This window comes from Dryas octopetala, chromosome 4, assembly GCF_963921425.1.
Source record: "Dryas octopetala chromosome 4, drDryOcto1.1, whole genome shotgun sequence".
NCBI classification, from domain to species: Eukaryota; Viridiplantae; Streptophyta; class Magnoliopsida; order Rosales; family Rosaceae; genus Dryas; species Dryas octopetala.
Window position 1 is genome coordinate 20,027,172 of NC_141369.1, and position 25,201 is coordinate 20,052,372.

The 25,201-nt window shown below is 35.5% G+C and overlaps 2 protein-coding genes and 3 pseudogenes across 2 annotated transcripts; 2 read left to right on the forward strand and 3 right to left on the reverse strand.

The window, feature by feature from the left end:
* Positions 1–337: 337 nt before the first annotated feature.
* LOC147287862 (putative UDP-glucose flavonoid 3-O-glucosyltransferase 3 pseudogene) lies at positions 338–1,908 on the forward strand (annotated as a pseudogene).
* A 441-nt stretch (positions 1,909–2,349) lies between these two features.
* LOC147287863 (zinc transporter 1 pseudogene) lies at positions 2,350–3,105 on the reverse strand (annotated as a pseudogene).
* A 7,448-nt stretch (positions 3,106–10,553) lies between these two features.
* LOC147287864 (putative UDP-glucose flavonoid 3-O-glucosyltransferase 3 pseudogene) lies at positions 10,554–12,159 on the forward strand (annotated as a pseudogene).
* A 4,175-nt stretch (positions 12,160–16,334) lies between these two features.
* On the reverse strand, positions 16,335–18,099 carry LOC147287865 (zinc transporter 1-like). Its single transcript, XM_086240029.1, has 3 exons — positions 17,290–18,099; positions 16,986–17,135; positions 16,335–16,823 (listed from the first exon to the last, which is right to left on the reverse strand). The coding sequence occupies exons 1-3, from the start codon at positions 17,905–17,907 to the stop codon at positions 16,518–16,520; spliced, it is 1,074 nt and encodes a 357-aa protein (XP_086096155.1). The 5' UTR covers positions 17,908–18,099; the 3' UTR covers positions 16,335–16,517.
* A 4,929-nt stretch (positions 18,100–23,028) lies between these two features.
* Positions 23,029–24,707, reverse strand: LOC147287866 (zinc transporter 1-like). Its single transcript, XM_086239155.1, has 3 exons — positions 23,981–24,707; positions 23,677–23,826; positions 23,029–23,514 (listed from the first exon to the last, which is right to left on the reverse strand). The coding sequence occupies exons 1-3, from the start codon at positions 24,599–24,601 to the stop codon at positions 23,212–23,214; spliced, it is 1,074 nt and encodes a 357-aa protein (XP_086095281.1). The 5' UTR covers positions 24,602–24,707; the 3' UTR covers positions 23,029–23,211.
* Positions 24,708–25,201: the final 494 nt, after the last annotated feature.

Here is a 25,201-nt window from a genome sequence, read left to right on the forward strand (position 1 = left end):
GCATTACTGTTCATGAACTTATTATGTCTGGTTATAAGTCATATAAAGCCACAGACCCACAAATGTGGAAGTGTTCATTACTTTCATTCATTTGAAGACTATTTTAAGGCCAAAATCAATTTGAATACTTGTAGTCAACTAATCACTAATATGAATCTTCAACCTCATAAGAATTATCTAAAGCAAAAGCAAGACAATGACACAATCTTTAGTCAATTAGTTGAAATGTATGGTACTGCTCTGCCAGCAAAGGCATGACGTCACCTGCATGCATGGTACATAATAAATTAATCATATATATAAACAAGCTTCTCAGCTCAGCTTTTCATCACCATCATCAACATTACAATTTACAAACACACGTAAATATAAAATATCTTTCAAATCATGAAGAAAGGTGCAGTAGAGCTAGTATTCATCCCATCCCCAGGTATCGGCCACCTGGTAGCAACGGTCGAGATCGCAAAGCTCCTGGTTGGTCGAGATGACCAACTTCACATCACAGTCCTCATCATGAAGCTACCCTTTGAATCCAAGGGTACAGATGCCTACACGGAATCTTCAAACTCAATCTCACAACGCATCAACTTCATCAACCTCCCCGAACCCAACATAGACACAAAAGGCCTTTATGGCCTCGGCTTCTTCAAAGTATTCATCGAAGCTCACAAACCCCACGTCAGAGACGCCGTCGCCAAACTCGTCGAGTCGGGCGAGTCAAAGACTCGGCAGCTCGCCGGGTTGGTCGTGGACATGTTCTGCACCACCATGATCGACGTGGCCGACGAATTCGGAGTTCCTTCCTACGTCTTCTTCACCTCCAACGCGGGCTGTCTCGGGCTCTTGTTGCACCTCGAAAAGCATCGCGACGAGATCGGCGAGGACGTCACCAAGTTGATGCATTCGGGCGGTGAGTTGGTCCTCCCGAGTTTCGCCAACCCGTTGCCTACTACAGTCTTACCTAGCGTGCTTCTGGAGAAGGAGAGCGCCACCCTATTCCTAGACTTTTCGAGAAGGTTTTCAGAAACTAAGGGTATTTTGGTAAACTCGTTCATGGAGCTGGAATCGCATGCTCTTCGTTCTCTTTCTGATGGTACAACCACAACCCCACCAGTGTACTCGGTGGGACCCATGTTGAACAAGAGTGATGATAAGAACCAAGTGGGTTCGGACAAGGCCAGGCAGAAGTCTGATATATTCGAGTGGCTTGATGATCAGCCTCCAACGTCCGTGGTGTTCCTGTGCTTCGGGAGCATGGGATGCTTTGGTGAGGACCAGGTGAAGGAGATCGCGTGCGCACTAGAGCACAGTGGGCTCCGGTTCTTGTGGTCCCTACGTGAGCCCCCACCAAAGGACGAGATGGGATTCCCAAGCGAATATGCTAATCCGGGAAGAGTCTTGCCCGAAGGATTTCTCGATCGGACGGCTGGGATTGGAAAGGTCATAGGGTGGGCCCCGCAAGTGGACATCTTGGCCCACCCTGCAGTCGGAGGGTTTGTGTCCCACTGTGGTTGGAATTCTTTACTGGAGAGCCTATGGTATGGTGTGCCAGTTGCTACGTGGCCGATGTACGCGGAGCAACAATTAAATGCGTTTGAGATGGTGAAAGAATTGAATTTGGCTGTGGAAGTTGATATGCATTATAAGAAGGATGAGCAAGTGGTTGTGAGTGCACAAGACATAGAAAGAGGGATAAGGCAAGTGATGGAGCTTGATAGTGATATAAGGAAGAGGGTGAAGGAGATAAGTCAAAAGAGCAAGAAGGCCTTGATGGATGGTGGATCTTCATACTCTTCATTGAGACGTTTTATTGATCAGATTTACATTTGATTCATTAAACTTGAAGATTTATTGTTTAGTATTTTGTTTAATGGGAGAATCATATTGATGGCCGATGATTGTAAGCAAGTTTCATATTTTATCATATTTTGCTACCTAATAAATCAATTAAGCCAAATTTCTGATTTCATAACTCATAACTATAGCCCCTTTTAGCAGAAAAAAATAAAAAGCACCTGTAAATTTGGTGTTACTCATTTTTCTAAACACTGAAAGATTAAAAAGGCAAAAACATAGTAAAAATTGAATGGCAATATGATGAGTAAGCTAGTCAGAGACTTCAGACAACAACCCTTTGCATTGAGTTGCATTCTGTTTTTCCTTTTTTCATTTCTTAATTATCAGCACACAAAAAAACTACACCATCAACTAAATGTATTTCTTTTGCGCAAAGTTTCTGAAATTTAAACTACACTATTTGGTGCAAACTAGGAGGGAGAGAGGGAAAAACAATTTCAGAAAATAAGCAAGCAAATGACCCAAGGAACAAAAATGATCAACGTCTCTGGTTTAAGCCCATTTGGCCAAAAGGGACATGCAACCAGCTCCGAGAAGAAGAGATATGTTAGCCCCAATTTGAAGCCTCCCATTGTTCTGCATCTTTGGGTTCATAAAATCAGCTGCTAAAGCACTCCCAAAACATACCTGTGAGATCACTCGGTGCCTAAGAAGTTCTGATGAAGGCGAAGAGTCAACAGCACCATGAGCATGACCATGAGTTGCATGAGTATGAACATGCACGTGACCCTCGTGCTCTCCAGCCTTCTCCTCATCTCCATTCTGAGACAGAGCCTTGTTGCTGTTGAAGTGAGACCTGGTGTAATAAGAATTAGCAGCGGCATCCACCATCAAAGTCCCAATTGCAGCCACCACGGCCACAAACCCAGTGAAGGGGAACATCCCCCAAGGGTTCTCCTTGAGACATGGAGATGTCAAGTTCTCGAAAGCATCCGGGAGCACGTGGATGAACCCGGTAGCCAATATGACCCCAGCTGCGAAGGCCTTGATCATGAAGAACATGTTCTTGTCGGGATGCAAAGCTGAGAATGTCTTCCCAAGAATTGGGATACAAACACCAACTGCACCAGCAAAAAGAATAGAAGCAATTGCCCCAACTTTGTATTTGAGGGCTTCGCTTTTGTTGCGGTCTCCATCTTCGTCTTCATCACATGTGCACTCTCCATAGATCAAGGTGGGGACTATAAGGACGAGGCAAAAGAACGAAAGCAGGGGACTAATACTATGATGTTGTCCAACTTTTTTCATTGTGAAAGTGAATCAAAGGGAGTTGTCAAATCAGAATTCAGAAGAGATAATGAATGGCTATATAGCAGAAATTTCTATATATTTGAAGATTAAATGGTTGATGGTGAAGAAATAATAAGGTCATGATCTGATGCAAGAATTTGTTTTGGAGTACAATTTGGGTTTTTGAGAGATTATGATCAACTCAATTAATCAACAACCACAAATTGGAGGGTTTTAGTTGTATTGGAAAATCCCAGTTAATTTCGAAGTGTTGAAAGATTGTCTAGACCAAAAAAAGAAAGAACGTCGACATAAAAACTAGAACAGAAGGAGAGAGAGTGCATTCACATGGAGAATGAACGCTTGAAATGGTAAACTTGAGCCCAAATGACGATATCGTGTGTTATTGTATTTAATTCAATTCATTAATGTTATTCCCTTTCAAACCGATGCAATTGAGGCCATCCCTCTGTTTCTTTCTTCTTCTTCTTCTTCTTTTTATTGATTTTTTTATAGCATTAATTAGTATAAATATTAGAATACTCATTGAAATAGAATCAAATGGAGTATTGTGCAAAGCAAAAGGAAAATAGTCAAATACATTGCAGTGCCTTTGCTGACTGCAATGTATTTGGCAAGTCATAGGAAACTTGTTTTCTGTGATTCATAATTTCTTTAGGCATTATTAGAAGATAAGAGAAACTTCCTGTAACAAGAATAATGGATGAGCTAGCATCTTAAGGGACAAAACTTTTTTTGAAATTGGAAAAACTTCTATGTGATGAGCATAAAAACATAGATGTTATAATGTTATTCGATGACAATACCAACTCATATTGATCTAAGAGTAGCAACATGAAGCATTGATTGACGAACGAGATGAATTCTGTGGAAAAACTGTTGTTCTCATTTAGAATGATATATACTACTTTTACCTAAAAATAAGAATAATACTTCTACCCACATAATGTTTTTGGTAGAATTGGTTAATAAACTCAATGCTAGCATAAAGTCTAGCTTGCTATATTAAGTTTTACCCACATATTCTTCTTACATGTTTTGTAGGCATATCATTTCATTTTTACCATCTCTTTATTGGCACACACATATAATTGTCGTATGAATTTTTTGTTAAATTATAAGAATTGCTGCATCATGACTTTGAGATCGATTCAATTCAAATATATTGGATAGGTTTTTGAGAATCAATATATTTGTTCAAAATATAAGACATTTGATAAACAAAAGCATGGTATTGATTATGATATAAGAATCAGTCTATAAGTATATTAATCCAATCCAATGCTCTAATATTGAGCAGTGCATTGTATTTGACAATTTTCCTTTTGCTTTGCACAATTCGATATGATTCTGTTTAAATGAGGGAGATTCTAATATTAATACCATTTAATGCTATGGTCCTAAAAGGGAAAATAAAAAAGAAAAGAAAAGAAAGAAACAGAGTAGTGCATGCATCGGTTTGAATGAGAAATAACATTAATGAATTGAATTAAATACAATAACATGGCATCGTCATTTTGGGCACAATTTTACTATTTCAAGTTTCGACTGTTGATTCTCCATGTGAATGCACTCTCTCCCCTTCTCTTCTAATTGTAATGTCGACATTCTCTTTTTTTTTTTTGGTCTTCACATTCTTTCAAAACTTGGAAATTAATACTTGGGATTTTCCAATACAACTCAACACACTCCATTTTATGGTTGTTAAATGAGTCTACCATAATCTGTCAAAACCCAAATTGTACTCCAAAACAAAGTCCAGATCATGACCTTGTTATTGTTGAGAGAAAGACCCTACATTGAAAATGTGAAGTCTTGCATAGTGGCTTATAAGGGTTTGGGCTACTTCTCCCATTGCCAATTGGTTTTGGGATGAATGCCTACATTCCTTTATGGTATCATAAAGCCATTTTTCAATCCTTGAATGTTGTATGTCATGTTGTACACCCTCCTATAAATTTCTGAGTCAATTTGACAATGAAAAAAGTTGGACAACATCATAGTATTAGTCCCCTGCTTTCATTCTTTTGTACTTGATTTGTATCAGCTGTGTATTTTGTTTCTTTTGGGATGAATCTATTATTTCATTCACATGGATCACACATTCAGTCGAGTAAGGGTGTCTCCAACTTAGATATTAAAGGATTTTAATGGATTTTAAAATCTATAAAATCTATCAAAATTCAAGAGAATTGGCTAGAATTCTCATGGAATTTGTTATGTATAAAAAATGCATTCAAATGCATTCAAATCCATTAAAATCCTTCGCTAATAAAATCCATGACTTTTATAGGACACCTAGATTTCATTGGAATCCATTAAAATCTGAATTTGAGACACCTATATTTCATTGAACATTTAAAATCCAATGACCATTGAGCACAAAATACACATTCTTACACCTAGAGCACCATGAGCACCTAGATCATTGAGAACAATCAAATACACAGCTGCACCAATGGACATTCTATTAGATTGTGCAATATATTGAAAACCAGCAAGAAAAATTCCATAACCATTGAGCACCATTAAAATGGGTTTTAAATTAAAGAAGCAACAATTGGTCATGCAAAACAAAAAGTTAGGCAAAGCAACAAATATTGAAGAGATATTTTATATAGAGAATCTTATCCTTGTACTTTCTATATAGATTCCATTGATGGTAAAGAGTTGCAAGAAATTCAAACAGTGTGCACACTGTTTTCAAATGAATTTAGCAATTAGTTACACTATTTGCTTGACACTTCTTGCTTACAATATGAGATTGTGACATCTTTTTCTATTTAAAACTAATTTATGGTTATATAAATTGTCAGAAAAAAGGAATCCAAACAGAAACTCCCCCTCTTTTGGTAAACTCAACAAAACCCACCAAAGGCTTCACCTACTCTTCTTTTCCCATCACCACAGAAAAGAATTGCAAGTTAACAAAATCATTCAGGCTCTCAAAATTAATACAATACAAATTAACAGTCAGCCCCAATCGTAACGTTGCAAATGCAGTCGGGGTGAAGTCAAAATTATATCTGATAGTTGATGCCGTATTTATATGAAAGAATTTGGAATCAATAGTATGCAACCAAATTGATCAATAATAAAATATCAATAATGTTAGAAGCACCACCTTATATCCTAATTTATTGATCACAATTGATGGATGATGAAGAAGATGAGTGAAAAGAGCAAGAAGGCCTTGATGGATGGTGGATCTTCATACTCATCATTGGGAAGCTTTATTTATCAGATCTACATTTGATTTGTGACTCTTTAAAGCTCAACATGTCATAGTTTTGGCTGCCTGTAACAAGTTTCATATTTCTTAGTATAAAAACAAGAGTCAGGCTAGCTCACGTACGTAAGAGTCTGCACTCTGCAGATCAAATCACATGAATGTATGGAAGCAATTTTGATTGACTGTAATTTCATTTCAGTATCTTAAATTTATAGTACTTAAAGCCACGAACTAAGATCAAAATTTCTTAATAATATTTTCTTTATGGGAGGCGATTTTCACACTCCCATTTTCTCCATGTGCACTCATCCACATTTGTTTAATGGTTTTTTATATATTTTTTATTTGTATTTTCAAATCTATCCTTTAATTCCTTTGAGTTTGAAAATGTTTTAATTTATGTATTATGTCTTCTCTTTTTAACCTATTATCATGCTAATACTAGTTAGGTTTCTCTCGAGGCTATTGTCTCCAGAACTTGCTTAATATTGTCCACTAAATACATATCTATGGTCACAATTGGAGTACTTTAAGTACTTTTCTAATAGTTGTATTGCATTGAAATTTTCATTTTCTTCCTTCTTTTCATATTCTCTCTCTATTTTTCATATCTCTGCAAGTGCAACCAACCCAAATAAATCAATAAGCAAATATAATTATTAATCCAATCCAAAGAAATCATCACGTACATTAGAATTTTTATGTTGAGATTTTTTCATTCATTCTTCCTATGTATTCTAGATCTTTCTTGTTATCTTCCTCTCATTTTTTATTTCTATTCCAAATCTTTACAACTCAAGGCAAATATTATCCGAAACAACCAATTATGATCGCCACCCTTTAATAAGAGAGCAGTTTTGTTCACCTCCTTTAACTCAGGTGTATGCTCACCTCCCATCTAAAATGCTGCCATGTGTTTAAAAAATTAACCATGAGTTAATCTATTGTATTTAATTATTTTTGATATTATAATGATGAGAGAGAAAAATAATTTGACAACTCTTTTCTACTTTTATCCTTATCTTTTATTACTCAACTTTTTTTTTCACTTTTTTATTACCTATTAATTTTTATTTTCTCTTTTATTTAATTATTTCTAATAATTTTTGCTTCTTTTGTTTTTTTTGCTCTTTCCAGGATGCCTCTAGTATTTAAAAAACCACATGCATTTAATAATTTTTGCTTTTTTTTTTTTGCTCTTTTCTAGTATGCCTCTAGTATCCAAAAAACCACATCCAATTTTTTTGGGTTTTCTCATGTATACACCTTTTATCTACTTTTTTAATTAATTAAAAAAAATAATCCAACAACACTTTTTTTTTTTGCCTAAGAATTCTTCTTTCTTGTCTCATACATGACCTTTTCAGATCAAACAAATTCTTAGGTCAATCCAAGGTGTTGCAGCATTTGAAGAGAGAAGAATAGTTGCAACGACATAATTTTTTTTTTTTTTGAACTCATGTAACTTTTTTATTGGATTTTCTATGTATGTAAATGAGTTGTTTTAGATTTTTGTTTGGCCAACATTTTAGATTAAACTTTGCAAATGAGTTTTTTGTTCGAATTGCAAATGTGTTGTTAGAATATTTTATTTTTTAATTAATTAAAAAAATAGATAAATGTGTATACAGGAGAGGACCCAAAAAAATGGATGTGATTTTTTGAGTACTAGAGGCATACTGGAGAAAAGCAAAAAAACAAAAGAAGTAAAAATTATTAGAAATAATTAAATAAAAGAGAAAAGAGAAATTAACGGGTAATAAAAAAAAGTTGAGTAATAAAAGATAAGGATAAAATAAGAAAAGAGTTATCAAATTATTTTTCTCTCTCATCATTATAATATCAGAAATAATTAAATACAATAGATTAACTCATGGTTAATTTTTTAAACACATGGCAGCATTTTAGATGGGACGTGAGCATACACCTGAGTTAAAGGAAGTGATCAAAACTGCTCTCCCTTAATAATCTTTGCTTTCACACTTGTAGCAAATTTGAGCCATCCATTAACAAAAATAAAAAAACACAAGAGAAAAAAAAATCCAAATAAGATTGCAGATGAAGAGAAAGCAGTGAAAAAATACCATCAGAAAAGTTTTAGCATGTAACATTTATGTCTTAGATAATGAATTAATAATGAATAAATCAATAAGCCATAAAAGGGTAGATTTGGGAATATTTATAAAAAATATATAAAAAAAATCTTAGAAAATGTGAAGGAGTGCAAATGGAAAACGAGGAGTGCGAAAATCGCCTCCCTTCTTTATTAGTGAGAATTGACAAATATTGTGCATAGTGGGCATAAAAAGAAAAAAAATAATCATCTCAATTTTTTTAACGTTTACCTTAAATTAACCCCATTTGCCCTTTGATATATTCGCCCATGCATGTTCATAGTAGGCCTAAAAATAAAAAACTTTCATATCAATTTGAAATTTATAAAATCAAAATTACAGTTAGTGTCTCTAGAATCACTCTTTTTTCAAAACAGCTATACTTAGTAAGTGCAACTTTATTTTTTCTTAGTTCGGTGTATTGTGAACAAATGCATGCATTTACAATTCAATATAGGCTTAATTATCGATTTACCACCCAAAACTGTAACTCATTCTCACTTTACCACCTGAAAGTTTTTTTGTCCCAGATTACCACCTGTAACTTACACCCGTGTCTCATTTTACCTTGTTCCGTCAACAATTCCGTTAATGCTGACGTGGCGCGCTGGATGTGCGCCACGTGTCACATCTTTTTTTGTATTTTTCTATTTTTATAAACTTTGAAAATTAATTAAAAATAGCTCCGAGCTTAGAAAAATACACGGAAAATTCCTACTGACTTGTCTTGACTAGTACTAATTTACTATGGGGTCAAAATGCCAATTTTCCCTCTAAAAATTTCCAAAAAATTTGGAAAGTCTAAATTTATTTCTAGAAAATTAAAATACTCTAGACTCTTTAGAAATTCATAGAATAATCTTCCGAACTCCAAAAAATATAAGGTCTGCACCATTAGTCTTCTAAAAACTAACAATACCTTTCTCGTGAACACTTGCTACCCAAAAGACCTCTCGGTCTTAGAGGAAAATAAAATTCCCTATAAAATAAATTCTAGAAAAATTCTAGAATTTCTGTAAAGTCTCAAAATAATTCTCTAAAACAGGCTTTTGGTAATTTTTCAAAATATTTTTGAGAATTTGTCCAAGAGTTTACGAAAATTCTAGAATTTTTTCTAGAATTTATTTAATAGAGAAAAATTTATTTTAATTTTTTAGAAATAAATTTGAACTTTCTAATTTTTTTGGAAGTTTTTAGAGGGCAAATTGGTAATTTAACCTTATAGTAAATTAGTGCTAGTCAAGACGAGTCCGTAGAATTTTTTCGTGTATTTTTCTGAGTTCGGAGCTATTTTTAATTTATTTTCAAAGTTTATAAAAATAAAAAAATGCGAAAAATAAAAAAGATGTGACACGTGGCGCACATCTAGCGCGCCACGTCAGCATTAACGGCCAGATCGTCAGCATTAACGGAATTGTTGACGGAACAAGGTAAAATGAGACACGGATGTAAGTTATAGGTGGTAATCTGGGACAAAAAAACTTTCAGATGGTAAAATGGGAATGAGTTACAGTTTTGGGTGGTAAATCGATAATTAGGCCTTCAATATATAATATCAAGGAAACAAAAAGTCACAATCAAGTTCTTTTTATGACCAAAAAATTCACAATCAAGTTAAAATAGCATTGTTTGCAAAAATTAAAGTAAGACATTGCGTGTGTGTGTGGAGTTTTTCTTCATTGACTTATCTAAATTTGGACTAATAATCAGATAAGGCATATGCTGTCATATAAATTAATTAATATCTGAAATAGTAATTGAAATTTATTTTGAAGTACGTATTATTACTGTTCATGAACTTATTATGTCTGGTTATAAATGAGGAAGTGTTCATTATTTTCATTCAATTGAATACGACTGTTAAGGCCAAAATCAATTTGAATACTTGTAGTCAATTAACTAATCAATAATATGAATCTTCAACCTCATAAAAATTATCTAAAGCAAAAGCTTGACTTGGGACACTGACACAATCTTTAATTAGTCAATTATTGAAATGCATGGTGCTGCTCTGCCAGCAAAGGCATGACGTCACCTTCATGCTTGGTACATAATAAATTAATCATATATATACAAACAAGCTTCTCAGCTCGATCAGGTTTTCATTACCGTCGTCAACATTACATACACACATAATTAATAACTTCCAAATCATGAAGAAAGGTGCAGTAGAGCTAGTATTAATCCCATCCCCTGGTATCGGCCACCTGGTATCAACGGTGGAGATCGCAAAGCTCCTGGTTGGTCGAGATGACCAGCTTCATATCACAGTCCTCATCATGAAGCCATTCTTTGAAGCCAAGGGTACAGATGCCAACACGCAATCTTCAAATTCAATCTCACAACGCATCAACTTCATCAACCTCCCAGAACCCAACATAGACACAAAAGACCTTTATGGCCTCGGCCTCTTCAAAGTATTCATCGATGCTCACAAACCCCAAGTCAGAGACGCCGTCGCCAAACTCGTCGAGTCGGGCGAGTCAAAGACTTGGCAGCTCGCCGGGTTGGTCGTGGACATGTTCTGCACCACCATGATCGACGTGGCCGACGAATTCGGAGTTCCTTCCTACGTCTTCCTCACCTCCAACGCGGGCTGTCTCGGGTTAATGCTCCACTTCCAAAAGCTTCTCGACGAGAACGGCGAGGACGTCTCCGAGTTGATGCATTCGGGCGGTGAGTTGGTCCTCCCGAGTTTCTCCAACCCATTGCCTACTACAGTGTTACCTAGCGTGCTTCTGGAGAAGGAGAGCGCCCCCCAATTCCTAGACTTTGCGAGAAGGTTTAGAGAAACTAAGGGTATTTTGGTAAACTCGTTCATGGAGCTGGAATCGCATGCTCTTCGTTCTCTTTCTGATGGTACAATCCCACCAGTGTACTCGGTGGGACCCATATTGAACAAGAGTGATGATAAGAACCAAGTGGGTTCGGACAAGGTCAGGCAGAAGTCTGATATATTCGAGTGGCTTGATGATCAGCCTCCAACGTCTGTGGTGTTCCTGTGCTTCGGGAGCAGGGGAAGCTTTGGTGAGGACCAGGTGAAGGAGATCGCGTGCGCACTGGAGCACAGTGGGCTCCGGTTCTTGTGGTCCCTACGTGAGCCCCCACCAAAGGACAAGATGGGAATCCCAAGCGACTATGCAAATCCGGAAAGAGTCTTGCCCGAAGGATTTCTCGATCGGACGGCTGGGATTGGAAAGGTCATAGGGTGGGCCCCGCAAGTGGACATCTTGGCCCACCCTGCAGTCGGAGGGTTTGTGTCCCACTGTGGTTGGAATTCCCTACTGGAGAGCCTATGGTATGGTGTGCCGGTTGCCACGTGGCCGATCTACGCGGAGCAACAATTAAATGCGTTTGAGATGGTGAAAGAATTGGGATTGGCTGTGGAAGTTAAGATGGATTATAGAAAGGAGAGTAATGTAGTTGTGGGTGCAGAGGAGATAGAGAGAGGGATCAGGGAGGTGATGGAGCAGGATAGTGATGTAAGGAAGAGGGTGAAGGAGATGAGTGAAAAGAGCAAGAAGGCCTTGATGGATGGTGGATCTTCTTACTCTTCATTGGGACGTTTTATTCATCAGATTTAGCTTTGACCCATTAAAGCTCATGATTTCTTGTTTTTCTGTTTGGTTTTGTAGGAAAAATCATATATTCATATCATGTTTGGTCAAGTTTCATATTCTTAGTAAAGAAAAGGAATTTCTACAAGCTTTTATAGGGCAGTGCTATTTTTGTACTTTCTTTCATTCCTCACCCAATTTATATGGAACAAGAAGAAAGCCCAATAAAACATTATGGACAACGTAGCTTCGAACCCATTGGGCCAAGAAAAACCAATAAGCTGTATTCTATTCTTGGCTGCATACTCTTGGTTCTGAGTCTTCTGACTTCTCACTTGTGAGTTCTGACAGATAAATATGACATGAATCATTCAAATATAATTTTGTCTTCACCATCAGCTGAATAAGCCTTGTTCTTGTAATTTCATGTTGAAAAATGTGGTAACAAACCCTGTCATGAACAGAGAGAGCCTTGGAAGAAATGGCTGACTGTTTAATTTGTATTGTAGTAATTAATTTGAGATCAGCCTGATTAATTTGTATTTTAATTTCCAACTTTATCTGTGGACCATGGTGTCACAAGAATGGAAGCTCCTAGTATTAGTACTGTAGCAATAGGAGGAATGTGAGGAAGAGGACATATCATAAAGATGTAATGTATTTCTGAACCTTGTCTTGTCCAAAAAGATGGTGAAAAAGGCAATATTGATGAAGAAAGGTCGTGACAGGATATGATCACCAAAAAGTGTCTCACTTTGGTGATTAAGTTAAGTTTGAGTCTTTTTCTTGTGGATGATTGGGTCTTTTTGAGGAAATTACAGATTTAGTCCAGTTATTTTATACCTAGTTCAATTTTGGTCCACAATCTTTTTTAAGTTCTGTTTTGGTCCACTAAATGTTCCACTTGTTCAGTAAAGGTCCATATTTGTTTTCTCAAATTTGGCATGCTTTTTATCCTATCAAATCTCACCCAAATTCAGCGAACATATACTTGTTTTAAAGCTATGTATTTCTTCTTTACAACCATATAAAAATCATTCAAATTGGAGTTCTAAAACTCAAGATAATTGACCCCAAAGTAGGGTACCGAAACTGCCAATTTTTCAAACTTTACCCAATCTCAATTCTTTTAGATTATAATACTCCAAATTTGTTTTTATGACTAAGAAATGATGAAATATAACTTATAGTTCAATTATAATTGAAGAAAACACAACCCAAAGGATTTAAAGTCACAAATCTGGACCTTTACTGAACAAATGAAACAATTAGTGGACCAAAACAGAACTTAAAAAAAATTATGGACCAAAATTGAACTAGGTATAAAATAAGTGGACCAAATCTGTAATTTCCTCGGGTCTTTTTTATGACTACATGAGTGAATAATAATAAATCAAAACAAAGAACCCAGCACCTCTAAAACAGAGTGAAAAAAAAAATAAAAATAAAATCAGAATAGAAATTGTCATCCTGAGTCAGAGAGAATCATCCTGATTCAGACATCAACCATGCTGAGGTGAATCCTTTGTTGGGGTTTGAGTTTACCAAAAGGTGGAGTTTCTGTTTGGTTTCGTTTTTGCTGACAATTCATGCAACCACTAATTTAAATATAAAGATGTCACAATTCGCAGATTGTAAATTTGTAAGCAAGCAATATCATGCAAACAGTGTGCTAACTGCTAAACTCATTTGAAAGGTCACCAATGACCTATTGGTTATCTTATTCACTCAAGAAAAGAACAATTCTTTCTTGCAAAATTCACTTTTTTGCAGCTTTGATGATGATATCATTCACCATTGCATTGTGATTCTTATTTCTTGCCACAGGGAAGAATACAAGAAACTATTTTATTTATTAAGGTAATGTTAGCATCATATCTGTCTGTGTCCACAAAGCTATTGTAGTCAAATTCAATGACTTCATTTTAATTTATTTGGTTTTGAGTTATTGCCTAGTACCAAGATCACCATTTGAATTTCTTGCAGCTCTTTAACACCAATAGATTGTATATACATAGCCCAAGGATAAGATTCTATCTCTATAAAATATCTTTTTTTTGCTTTACCAATTGTTGTTTTCTTTAATTTCTTGGATGTTATTCTTCTTATTGATGGTGCTCAATGGATATGGAAATTTTCTTGCTGATTTTTAAAAAATCGTAAATTTTAGTCCCCTGCTTTTGGTCCTCTGTTATGCTGCTTGACTTTGATGCCAACCATCCCCATGCCTTAACTGAAAGGGAAACCACTACCAACCAGGTGTACCTATGTGTGACTTATCTTCTTTTTCCAGTTCATTGCTTGCCTTTGTATATGGTCCACTCCAATATAAACAAAGTATGTATTATCTACATATATACACGTAAATATTCTCTTATCAAAATAATCTAAAAACACAACAATATTATGTTATTAGACTGTCAATCCATATCATTGATTAGTTTAACTCTTAACTGGAACGTGTGGTTTACATGAATGAAATTAGATATTCATCCCAAAAGAAACAAAGTGCATAGCTGATTCAAATCAACTACAACAACAAAGAAGCATAATGCAGGATTGCAGGGCAAAGAACTTACAATCCAAAAACTGTTGCAGACACCTTTAACAAAACAAACATATGCTCAACATCAAACATGAAGAACAAGTTATAGAATAACTGTTTATACATCATTGATTAGTTTGGAAAGAGAATTATATAGTTTGGAAAGATGAAGGCTTTAAATCTTGCAAAAATAGATCCCAAAACAGAAGAGATAAATATAACCATCAAAAGCAAGGTGTTTAAGAGTCAGCACTGATAATGATCTATAATAATCTTGGAGTTTTGTAACTGGAAATATTGATTTGGCCAAAGGCCACCTAATTCCTAAATATCAATTCCCTATAGACTTTGCTACAATCAGTGCCGGTCCTTAAGGGGGGCACTGAGTGCGACCGCCTAGGGCCCACAATTTTTTTATATTATATATATATATTTAAAAACAAATTTCTACTGTAAAAAAAAAAAAAAAACCAAAGCTATAAGCCTACTTGCCTACAGAGGCCCAAATGGCCAAATCCAATGTTAGTAGAAAGAACTATACGGAGGCCTAATGTTAATGATCAATTAATTCAATTAATGTGATTCAGATTTTAAAAAACAAAAGTCTAGAAACTTTAAACTTACGTCTGGCCCTTCATCCTTCTTTTTTCTCAAAGAAAGAAAAAGTTTTACAGCGATACAGTCTTTATGCCTTCCACCTTAGCGATAATGCTCTTGCTTCATTAAATAATAGATTTGAACAGTTAAAAATCTATGAAAGTATTTTTGGGTTATTGTTTAATTTAAATAGGTTAACTGAATTAGATGACAATGAATTAAAAAAATTTTGTGTTAACTAAATTGGATGGTTGGATTTTATTACAGCTAATGGAAAGAGTGTGATGTTGCTGCTATTTTTCTTTTGTCAATTTATCATAGCTAATTTGAAATTATTATTGATGATTTTGTTTCTAGAAATGTTAGAAGAAGACCTTTTGTTAATGAAAGTATTATAATGCATTGATTCTAAATTGTCAATTGTCAATTGTTTTCTAAAAGTTTTTTTTTTCTACAAGTAAAATTAAGGGCCTAATTTAGATTTTTGCCCTTAGGCCTTCCAAAAGTCAGGACCGGCCCTAGCTACAATGTACTTGAATTATCAATAATTCATTATTTCTTTTTTGCTGACTTTTTCCTTCACTTTTGAAAAAAGGATCAATAATTCATTATTTCTTTTTTGCTGACTTTTTCCTTCACTCTTGAAAAAAGGAGGGGCTAAACTCTGCTAAATAATAAATAAATCAGTTGAATTGAGCCAAATCCTGAAACCTTAACTATAGTCACATCTAATTGAAAAATCATTAAACTGTGGTGGACCTTGAGATAGATGCATATGCATGGGAGAGGAACTTCCTAATCTAGTTAAAAAGGCATTCCTAACTGGTGCATAGCAGAAAAGAAAAAGTACCAGTAAATTTGGTGTTACTCAATTTTGTGGACACTGAAAGATTGATGTACAAATTTAAACAAGTTACTGAAAACTTCGTTACTTTTTATGACTCGTTGAAGAGTGAAGGCGAAAGCGGGGATCTGAGTGTGGGAAAAGCGTTCTACCATTGAAACTGTAATCCCCACAAGTTACTCACAACTGAAATGTTATGGCAATAGTCCTTGGATACAGGCTTAGATGGCTGAGGTTGGATCAACTTGGGATAAAATTTAAAATGCAATTTTAGTATCAGAGGGAAAAAAACATTTTAGAAATAAAAGGCAAAATGATGAGTAAGCTAGTCAGGTGATTGAGACAATAACTGTTGCAGAATTTTTCGACTTCACAAATAAGTGACTGTATTTCCTTTACAGAAAGTTCTGAGATTTAAACAAAAATACTAATTGGTGCAAACTAAGGAGGGAGGGAAACAAAAATTCAGAAAAGAAGAAAGTAAATGGCCCAAGAAACAAAAATGATCAACATCTCTGGTTTAAGCCCATTTGGCCATCAGGGACATGCAACCAGCTCCAAGAAGAAGAGATATGTTAGCACCAACTTGAAGCTTCCCATTGCTCTGCATCTTTGGGTTCATAAAATCAGCTGCTAGCAGATCAACAAGTGACATGTAGATTAAGATACCGGCTGATGCTGCATTAAAAACGCCTTCAACAATGAGGGCAGGTGGGCTGTTTTCATCATAAACATTTGATATTCCAATACCAATCGCAATTCCAACAGGGGTTGTAAGAGAGAAGAACAGTGCCATGATTGCAACTGCTCGAGACTTGAATTTCGCCTGCAAGAGAGAAAAAGAACCCAGAAAATGAAAAAGGGACCCTTTCAACATGATCCAGAGGACCAGAGCTTAACTTAACTTATAGTATCAGATTCAAAGATGATTATTTAGAAAAGAAAAGGTACTAATTGAATATATAGGTAATTGGGGACATATGAATACCTGAGCTATGCATCCACCAAGTCCCATGCCTTCAAAAAATTGATGGAAGGTCAAGGCAGCTACAAGAGGCTTTATTGTTTTAGGACTTTCAGAAGCACCCAATGAAATTCCTATAATCACAGAATGCACAACAATCCCCAACTCCAAAACCTGCAACACAGTCAAATCCATATTATTAAGATTAAATCATCACACAATCAAATATATTAGAAGCACTCGAGTTTTTAATGAAACTTTTTATATGCTTTCAATCAAAATACTACCAAATAAAAGCGCTTCCTACAAAAGCACTCCCAAAACATACCTGTGAGATGACTCGGTGCCTAAGAAGTTCGGATGAAGGCGAAGAGTCAACAGCACCATGAGCATGACCATGAGTTGCATGAGTATGAACATGCACGTGACCCTCATGCTCTCCAGCCTTCTCCTCATCTCCATTCTGAGACAGAGCCTTGTTGCTGTTGAAGTGAGACCTGGTGTAATAAGAAGTAGCAGCAGAATCCACCATCAAAGTCCCAATTGCAGCCACCATGGCCACAAACCCAGTGAAGGGGAACTTCCCCCAAGGGTTTTCCTTGAGACATGGATTTGTCAAGTTGTCGAAAGCATCCGGGAGCACGTGGATGAACCCAGTAGCCAATATGACCCCGGCAGCGAAGGCCTTGATCATGAAGAAGATGTTCTTGTCGGGATGTAAAGCCGGAATGGTCTTCCCAAGAATTGGGATTAAAACTCCGACTGCACCGGCAAAAAGTATGGAAGCAATTGCGCCGAGTTTGTATTTGAGGGCTTCGCTTTTGTTGCGGTCTCCATCTTCACCTTCATCACATGTGCACTCTCCATAAGCCAAGGTGGGGAGTATAAGGAGGATGCAAAAGAATGCAAACAGAGTACTAATACGATGTTGTCCAACTTTATTCATTGTCAAATTGAATCAAACCCAGAGATCAGAAGTTTTATTCCCTCAAATGTAAAAAAAAGAAAAGCGAGTGATCAAGATCAGAGGAGAAGAGAAAGAGATCTAAAGAATTTGAATGGGGTGCTACAACTCCTACTTGTGGTGTCACATTTATATAGGACGGTGTAGTGTTTTTGTGTCATTGTTGTGGCCCCATAGGATTGAGATTGACTATGGGGGATTGCTTAATTTGGGTTGGTGACTTCAAGGGATTAAGAGAAGAAAGAATCAATGAGGTCATGGGTTTAATCAATCCTTAATCTAAAGATTCAGAAAATCATGGATACATGTTATGTATTAGTGCAGATACGTGTTAGTGACTAATTATATGGTTAATGGTGAAGAAATAATGAGGTCACGATTATCATATATCATGCTGGACTTCGTTTTGGAATACTAGTAGGGGTTAATTTGCATGATTAGGACTGAGTTAACAACCAGAAATTGTAGTGATTTGAGTTGTATCGGAAAATCCCAAGCATTAATTGCCAAGTGTTGAAAGAATGTCGACATAACAAATAGAATAGAAGGGAAGAGAGTGCATTCACATGAGAGTCAACACTTAAAATAGAAAAATTGACCCCAAAATGACGATATTGTGTGTTATTTGTATTTAATTCAATTCATTCATTGAATCCCTTTCAAACCGGTGAAGTTGAGACCTTCACAATCTCTGTTTTTTCCTTCTCGATCTTTTTCTTTGGGGCATAGCATTAATTAATTGGAAAAATCTTTTATTGATTCTCTTCTAATATTGAAAAGAAAAAAACTATTAGACCAATAATTAGTTGGATATGAAATTGTACAAAGTAAAAGAAAAATAGTCAAATACATAGCCGTGGTCAATTGGAGGAGTGGATTGGAGTATAGATTGATTTTATATCATAATCAACACCAAAATAAATCTATAATATGCAAAGAAGCTCAATACCCTTATAAATACTTAAAATTGTGCAAAGCAAAAGAGAAATAGTCAAATAGATTGCAGGGCACAATTCCAAGCAAAACATACTTGTCAAATAGGAGTAATACGAAGCTTTTTATCAAATGTCTTATATTTTGAAAAAATATATTTGTTATAGAAATGCCAAATTCTCAATGACTTATCCAATATAATCGAATTGAATCTCAAAGTCATGTCTTATGCAACAATTCTTATTTAAAATTCAAAAAAGTCATACGACGACTAATTAAATAATTAATGAACAAGCAAAATATATTATAAACTTAAAGAGTTTTTCAAAGGTGAAATAAAAGAAAAGTTATAGAGTATAACCGATATACCGCTACGTGATATAACTAATCTAACGTATAAGGATATTATTGGACGATGTATAAGGGGCATTTAGACAAAACGGCTTGGACGGAAATGTGCAATATAAATCAGTTCACTTTTTAATGAAACTGTTATACAGTTTTAGGTAAAAAAGATGAGATAAAAGCATTATTATTCTAAATAAAAACAAGTTTTTCAACAAAACCCATCCCATCCCTCAATTGATAAAGTGAATGCACTCTCTTCCCTTAATGCTATATATATATTTCACTTTATCAGCTGCAAACCAGGACTTAATGCTACTAAATATATATATTTGGCAACTATGTTCAGCATCATTGTAGATTGATCAGACACTTCAAGTATTTTATCTCCAAATTAATCAACAGCTCGATCGCCTACAACTTAAGCATATATATATATATATATATATATATATATATATATATTAGGCAACTATGTTGAACATCATTGTAGATTGATCAGACACTTCAAGTATTTCATCTCCAAATTAATTAATCAACAGCTCGATCGCCTACAACTTAAGCATAATATATAATGAAGGCCTCTTTGGATTAGAAAGAACTGGAGGTTTAATACTTGTTAATTAAAATGGGATTTTAGGATCTAACTAGATCAATTAAAATGGGATTGATTAATTATTTGAGAAAATAAAAAATATATATGATCGGTCACTAGAGAAAGATATGAAGTGTGATGATTACAATATACATATGATATATAAACTAAAGAGTTAGCATGACAGGGTTGAATACAGAGAGGTGATCTAGGTGATGACACATCAAATCATATATAGTGGAGTGGAGTGGAGTGGACTAGTGGAGTACGATATATTCTCCTTTTCCACGAAGTAAGTACTCCTTAATTAATTTCTTTCTTTTTTATTATATGTAGGTGCCTTCTTCTTTGTGGGTCGACTTGGCTACAATTTATGCCACTTTGTATTAATCTATATTCACCATCTTTATATATATAAAATGCAGATGAGTGTATATTTACTCATAATACATCAAATTTCGATCTTTTTTTCTTAACTCAAAAAAATATATATATGTATTTATGTACAAGTACTATATATATATATATATATATACATATCTCATCATGTTTAAGATAAGATATACTTCAACGGAAATGACCTATATATATATAAATGATCACTAACTCACCATACAGCAGAAAATCCCACACTTGGCAAATTAGTAATTAACTTACTTGGCCTTTCCTGAGAAACAAATAAACATGGATAACTTACTTGGCCAGGCTCAAGTTGCATCTTCACTTCCAATTACTTTTCTGCCCAAATAATTGAAGTCAAGCTTATTGCATGGACTAGACCTAGAGGGAAGTACCAATATCAACACTAATTTTAATCTTGCCTTCAGTATTGCAAGTGGATCGAATTGTAAACTTCCCCCACACGTAAACTTAATTTGATCTAGAAGCTAAGGGCAAAGTACAAATTTTTTAATTAGTTTCTAGATTTTTATTTTTATTTTTAATTTGAGATAGAGAAGAAAAATTGAGAGATCAATTTTTGTTTTATGTATTCTCTTTTGATTCTTTCTCTACTCCCTTTCATTTCTCTCACTTTTTACCATGTATTTTCTCTCTATAAATATTATCAAACGCCCCATAAGTTAAATAGCAAGTTTTAAGACTTTGAAGTACATGAACATGATCTATGTGCGCCCCTAGCTAGTGGTGAGTGAGTGCTTATGTTCGAAGTGGTTTTAGACTTTTAGTCTCCTAAAACTAGAAACAAAAGCTTCAAGGCACATTATGTTTGACCAACGTCGACCACTCGACTTGCATTTTGGAATATTGGCATGCATGTATCTACTCCAAGTCCTAGGTGGTCCTACATTTGATAGAAATCGTAGAATTGAACACCAATACAAAACTGACCATTCGTCTAATAAAAAGCTTTCCTAATACTCTCAGAACATTTTCCCAGTAATGTTACATCTATATACAAGATATTTCATATATGGGTCCAAATTAATTGTATCAATCAAAAATTCCAAAGAAAGAGAAAAGGAACACACTTATTCAACTTAGACTTGTATATTAGATTCTAAAACATCAAGAGAATTCCACTCGAACTTATGTGGAAAAGATAAAAATAGAAGACAAAATCGGTCTCCCATTAAAAAATAGGCTGTCAAATGTACGTACCATATTTTTTATACCACATGAGAACAGAAAAAGTGGTACATAATTTATCACAGTTCGAAACCAAATCTCCAATCTTTAACATGAGATGTGCTTCCTTGCACATTGACTACAAGAGTTGCTCCTTACATGATCATTGTTCACGTAGGATGAAACGATAGAGTTCATATTCTACTCTATTTAGAAATCATGCCTATTCAAACTTTCTCAAACCAATCTTAAATATCAAGATGAAATAAAGCGTTAAGAAAAACGGTTCAATACTGTGCACTTAAATATTTAGGTTTTCATTTGTACTAAAAGAAAGACAAATCAAAAGGTTGATCGACATCATATGAATCTTTGCTTTGGGTTGCTAGGAGGGGAACGCAAAGCACAATAAGAAGGCGTTGTCACTTACAAGCTTCTTTACATGGGCTAGTGCCTAGTGGCTAAAAACAAAAACACAAGTTCAAGTCGGCCAAGATGGCAAGCAGAAATGCAAAGGCAAACAGCATTGTGATTATATCATGTGTAACTGCGTTTAATGTAATGAAGGAATTCTAACCAAACTGGAGATGAACAAAAAATAGAAATTACACTACACATGTTTCTAGTTGAGTTCCCCTTTGCAAACCACAGGGAATCATGTTTCACAATCCAAAGCAACTGTATAGTATTTTACACAACTCCATGAACAAGCAGCAATGGTTGATTTGCTGCTATTGGAAAGAGTCGAGTGATGTTGCTGCTATTTTTCTTTTGTCAATTTATCATAGTTAATTTGAAATTATTATTGATGATTTTGTTTCTAGAAATGTTAGAATAAGACCTTTTGCTAATGAAAATATTATAATGCATTGATTCTAAATTGTCAATTATTTTATAAATTTTTTTTTCTACAACTAAATTAAGGGCCTAATTTAGATTTTTGCCCTTAGGCCTTCCAAAAGTCAGGACCGGCCCTGGCTACAATGTACTTGAATTATCAATAATTCATTATTTATTTTTTTCTGACTTTTTCCTTCACTTTTGGAAAAAGGATCAATAATTCATTATTTTTTTTTTGCTGACTTTTTCCTTCACTCTTGAAAAAAGGAGGGGCTAATTAAACTCTGCTAAAGAATAAATAAATCAGTTGAATTGAGCCAAATCCTGAAACCTTAACTATAGTCACATCTAATTGAAAAATCATTAAACTGTGGTGGACCTTGAGATAGATGCATATGCATGGGAGAGGGACTTCCTAATCTAGTTAAAAAGGCATTCCTAACTGGTGCATAGCAGAAAAAAAAAAAGTATCAGTAAATTTGGTGTTACTCAATTTTGTGGACACTGAAAGATTGATGTACAAATTTAAACAAGTTACTGAAAACTTCGTTACTTTTTATGACTCGTTGAAGAGTGAAGGCGAAAGCGGGGATCTGAGTGTGGGAAAAGCGTTCTACCATTGAAACTGTAATCCCCACAAGTTACTCACAACTGAAATGTTATGGCAATAGTCCTTGGATACAGGCTTAGATGGCTGAGGTTGGATCAACTTGGGATAAAATTTAAAATGCAATTTTAGTATCAGAGGGAAAAAAAACATAGTAGAAATAAAACGCAAAATGATGAGTAAGCTAGTCAGGTGATTGAGACAATAACTGTTGCAGAAGTTTTCTACTGTACAAATAAGTGACTGTATTTTCTTTACAGAAAGTTCTGAGATTTAAACAAAAATACTAATTGGTGCAAACTAAGGAGGGAGGGAAACAAAAATTCAGAAAAGAAGAAAGTAAATGACCCAAGAAACAAAAATAATCAACATCTCTGGTTTAAGCCCATTTGGCCAAAAGGGACATGCAACCAGCACCAAGAAGAAGAGATACGTTAGCACCAACTTGAAGCCTCCCATTGCTCTGCATCTTTGGGTTCATAAAATCAGCTGCTAACAAATCAACAAGTGACATGTAGATTAAGATACCGGCTGATGCTGCATTAAAAACGCCTTCAACAATGAGGGCAGTTGGGCTGTTTTCATCAACATTTGATATTCCAATACCAATCGCAATTCCAACAGGGGTTGTAAGAGAGAAGAACAGTGCCATGATTGCAACTGCTCGAGACTTGAATTTCGCCTGCAAGAGAGAAAAAGAACCCAGAAAATGAAAAAGGGACCCTTTCAACATGATCCAGAGGACCAGAGCTTAACTTAACTTATAGTATCAGATTCAAAGATGATTATTTAGAAAAGAAAAGGTACTAATTGAATATATAGGTAATTGGGGACATATGAATACCTGAGCTATGCATCCACCAAGTCCCATGCCTTCAAAAAATTGATGGAAGGTCAAGGCAGCTACAAGAGGCTTTATTGTTTTAGGACTTTCAGAAGCACCCAATGAAATTCCTATAATCACAGAATGCACAACAATCCCCAACTCCAAAACCTGCAACACAGTCAAATCCATATTATTAAGATTACATCATCACACAATCAAATATATTAGAAGCACTCGAGTTTTTAATGAAACTTTTTATATGCTTTCAATCAAAATACTACCAAATAAAAGCGCTTCCTACAAAAGCACTCCCAAAACATACCTGTGAGATGACTCGGTGCCTAAGAAGTTCGGATGAAGGCGAAGAGTCAACAGCACCATGAGCATGACCATGAGTTGCATGAGTATGAACATGCACGTGACCCTCATGCTCTCCAGCCTTCTCCTCATCTCCATTCTGAGACAGAGCCTTGTTGCTGTTGAAGTGAGAGCTGGTGTAATAAGAAGTAGCAGCAGAATCCACCATCAAAGTCCCAATTGCAGCCACCATGGCCACAAAGCCAGTGAAGGGGAACTTCCCCCAAGGGTTCTCCTTGAGACATGGAGATGTCAAGTTGTCGAAAGCATCCGGGAGTACGTGGATGAAACCGGTAGCCAATATGACCCCGGCTGCGAAGGCCTTGATCATGAAGAAGATGTTCTTGTCGGGATGTAAAGCTGGAATGGTCTTCCCAAGAATTGGGATTAAAACTCCGACTGCACCGGCAAAAAGTATGGAAGCAATTGCGCCGAGTTTGTATTTGAGGGCTTCGCTTTTGTTGCGGTCTCCATCTTCACCTTCATCACATGTGCACTCTCCATAAGCCAAGGTGGGGAGTATAAGGAGGATGCAAAAGAATGCAAACAGAGTACTAATACTATGATGTTGTCCAACTTTTTTCATTGTGAAAGTGAATCAAACCAAGATATCAGAAGTTTGATTCCCTTCACACACAAAAAAACGAGTGATCAAGATCAGAGCTCAGAGGAGAAGAGAAAGAAATTTAAAGAATTTGAATGGCCTGGGGTGCTACAACTCCTACTTGTGGTGTCACATTTATATAGGACGGTGTAGTGTTTTTGTGTCATTGTTGTGGCCCCATAGGATTGAGATGACCATGGGGGATTGGTTAATTTGGGTCGGTGACTTCAAGGGATTAAGAGAATAAAGAATTGTTACAATTATCTGAAATTAACTTCATGTAATTTCAATAATTATCCGCCCACTTGGGGTGGATACTATCTTATCTCTGCTGATTGGATAAAACTCATATCTCAGTTAAGAGATAAAGATGGCAGATGGGGATTGTGGTCTTTGAATTTGAATTCAAACAGAGACCCAATCTCACCTCACTTCTGATAACTCTCTCTAGGAAACCACAAGAAAAAGAGAAAGTCTGATGGTAGACTTATATATAAACACTTGTGCATATACTCTTCAGTAACTCGACCTTAGACAATTCACCAAAAAAGTCTGGGAGCTTTGGGATCGTGGAAATCTTGG

Excerpts from the sequence above, each read along its gene's own strand:
- LOC147287865 (XM_086240029.1), bottom strand. The coding sequence starts at position 17,907 with ATGAATAAAGTTGGACAACATCGTATTAGTACTCTGTTTGCATTCTTT. Across the intron at positions 17,136-17,289 it reads GGCACCGAGTCATCTCACAG|GTTTTGGAGTTGGGGATTGT; the intron begins GTATGTTTTGGG and ends ACTGTGTTGCAG. Across the intron at positions 16,824-16,985 it reads TTGGTGGATGCATAGCTCAG|GCGAAATTCAAGTCTCGAGC; the intron begins GTATTCATATGT and ends TCTCTCTTGCAG.
- LOC147287866 (XM_086239155.1), bottom strand. The coding sequence starts at position 24,601 with ATGAAAAAAGTTGGACAACATCATAGTATTAGTACTCTGTTTGCATTC. Across the intron at positions 23,827-23,980 it reads GGCACCGAGTCATCTCACAG|GTTTTGGAGTTGGGGATTGT; the intron begins GTATGTTTTGGG and ends ACTGTGTTGCAG. Across the intron at positions 23,515-23,676 it reads TTGGTGGATGCATAGCTCAG|GCGAAATTCAAGTCTCGAGC; the intron begins GTATTCATATGT and ends TCTCTCTTGCAG.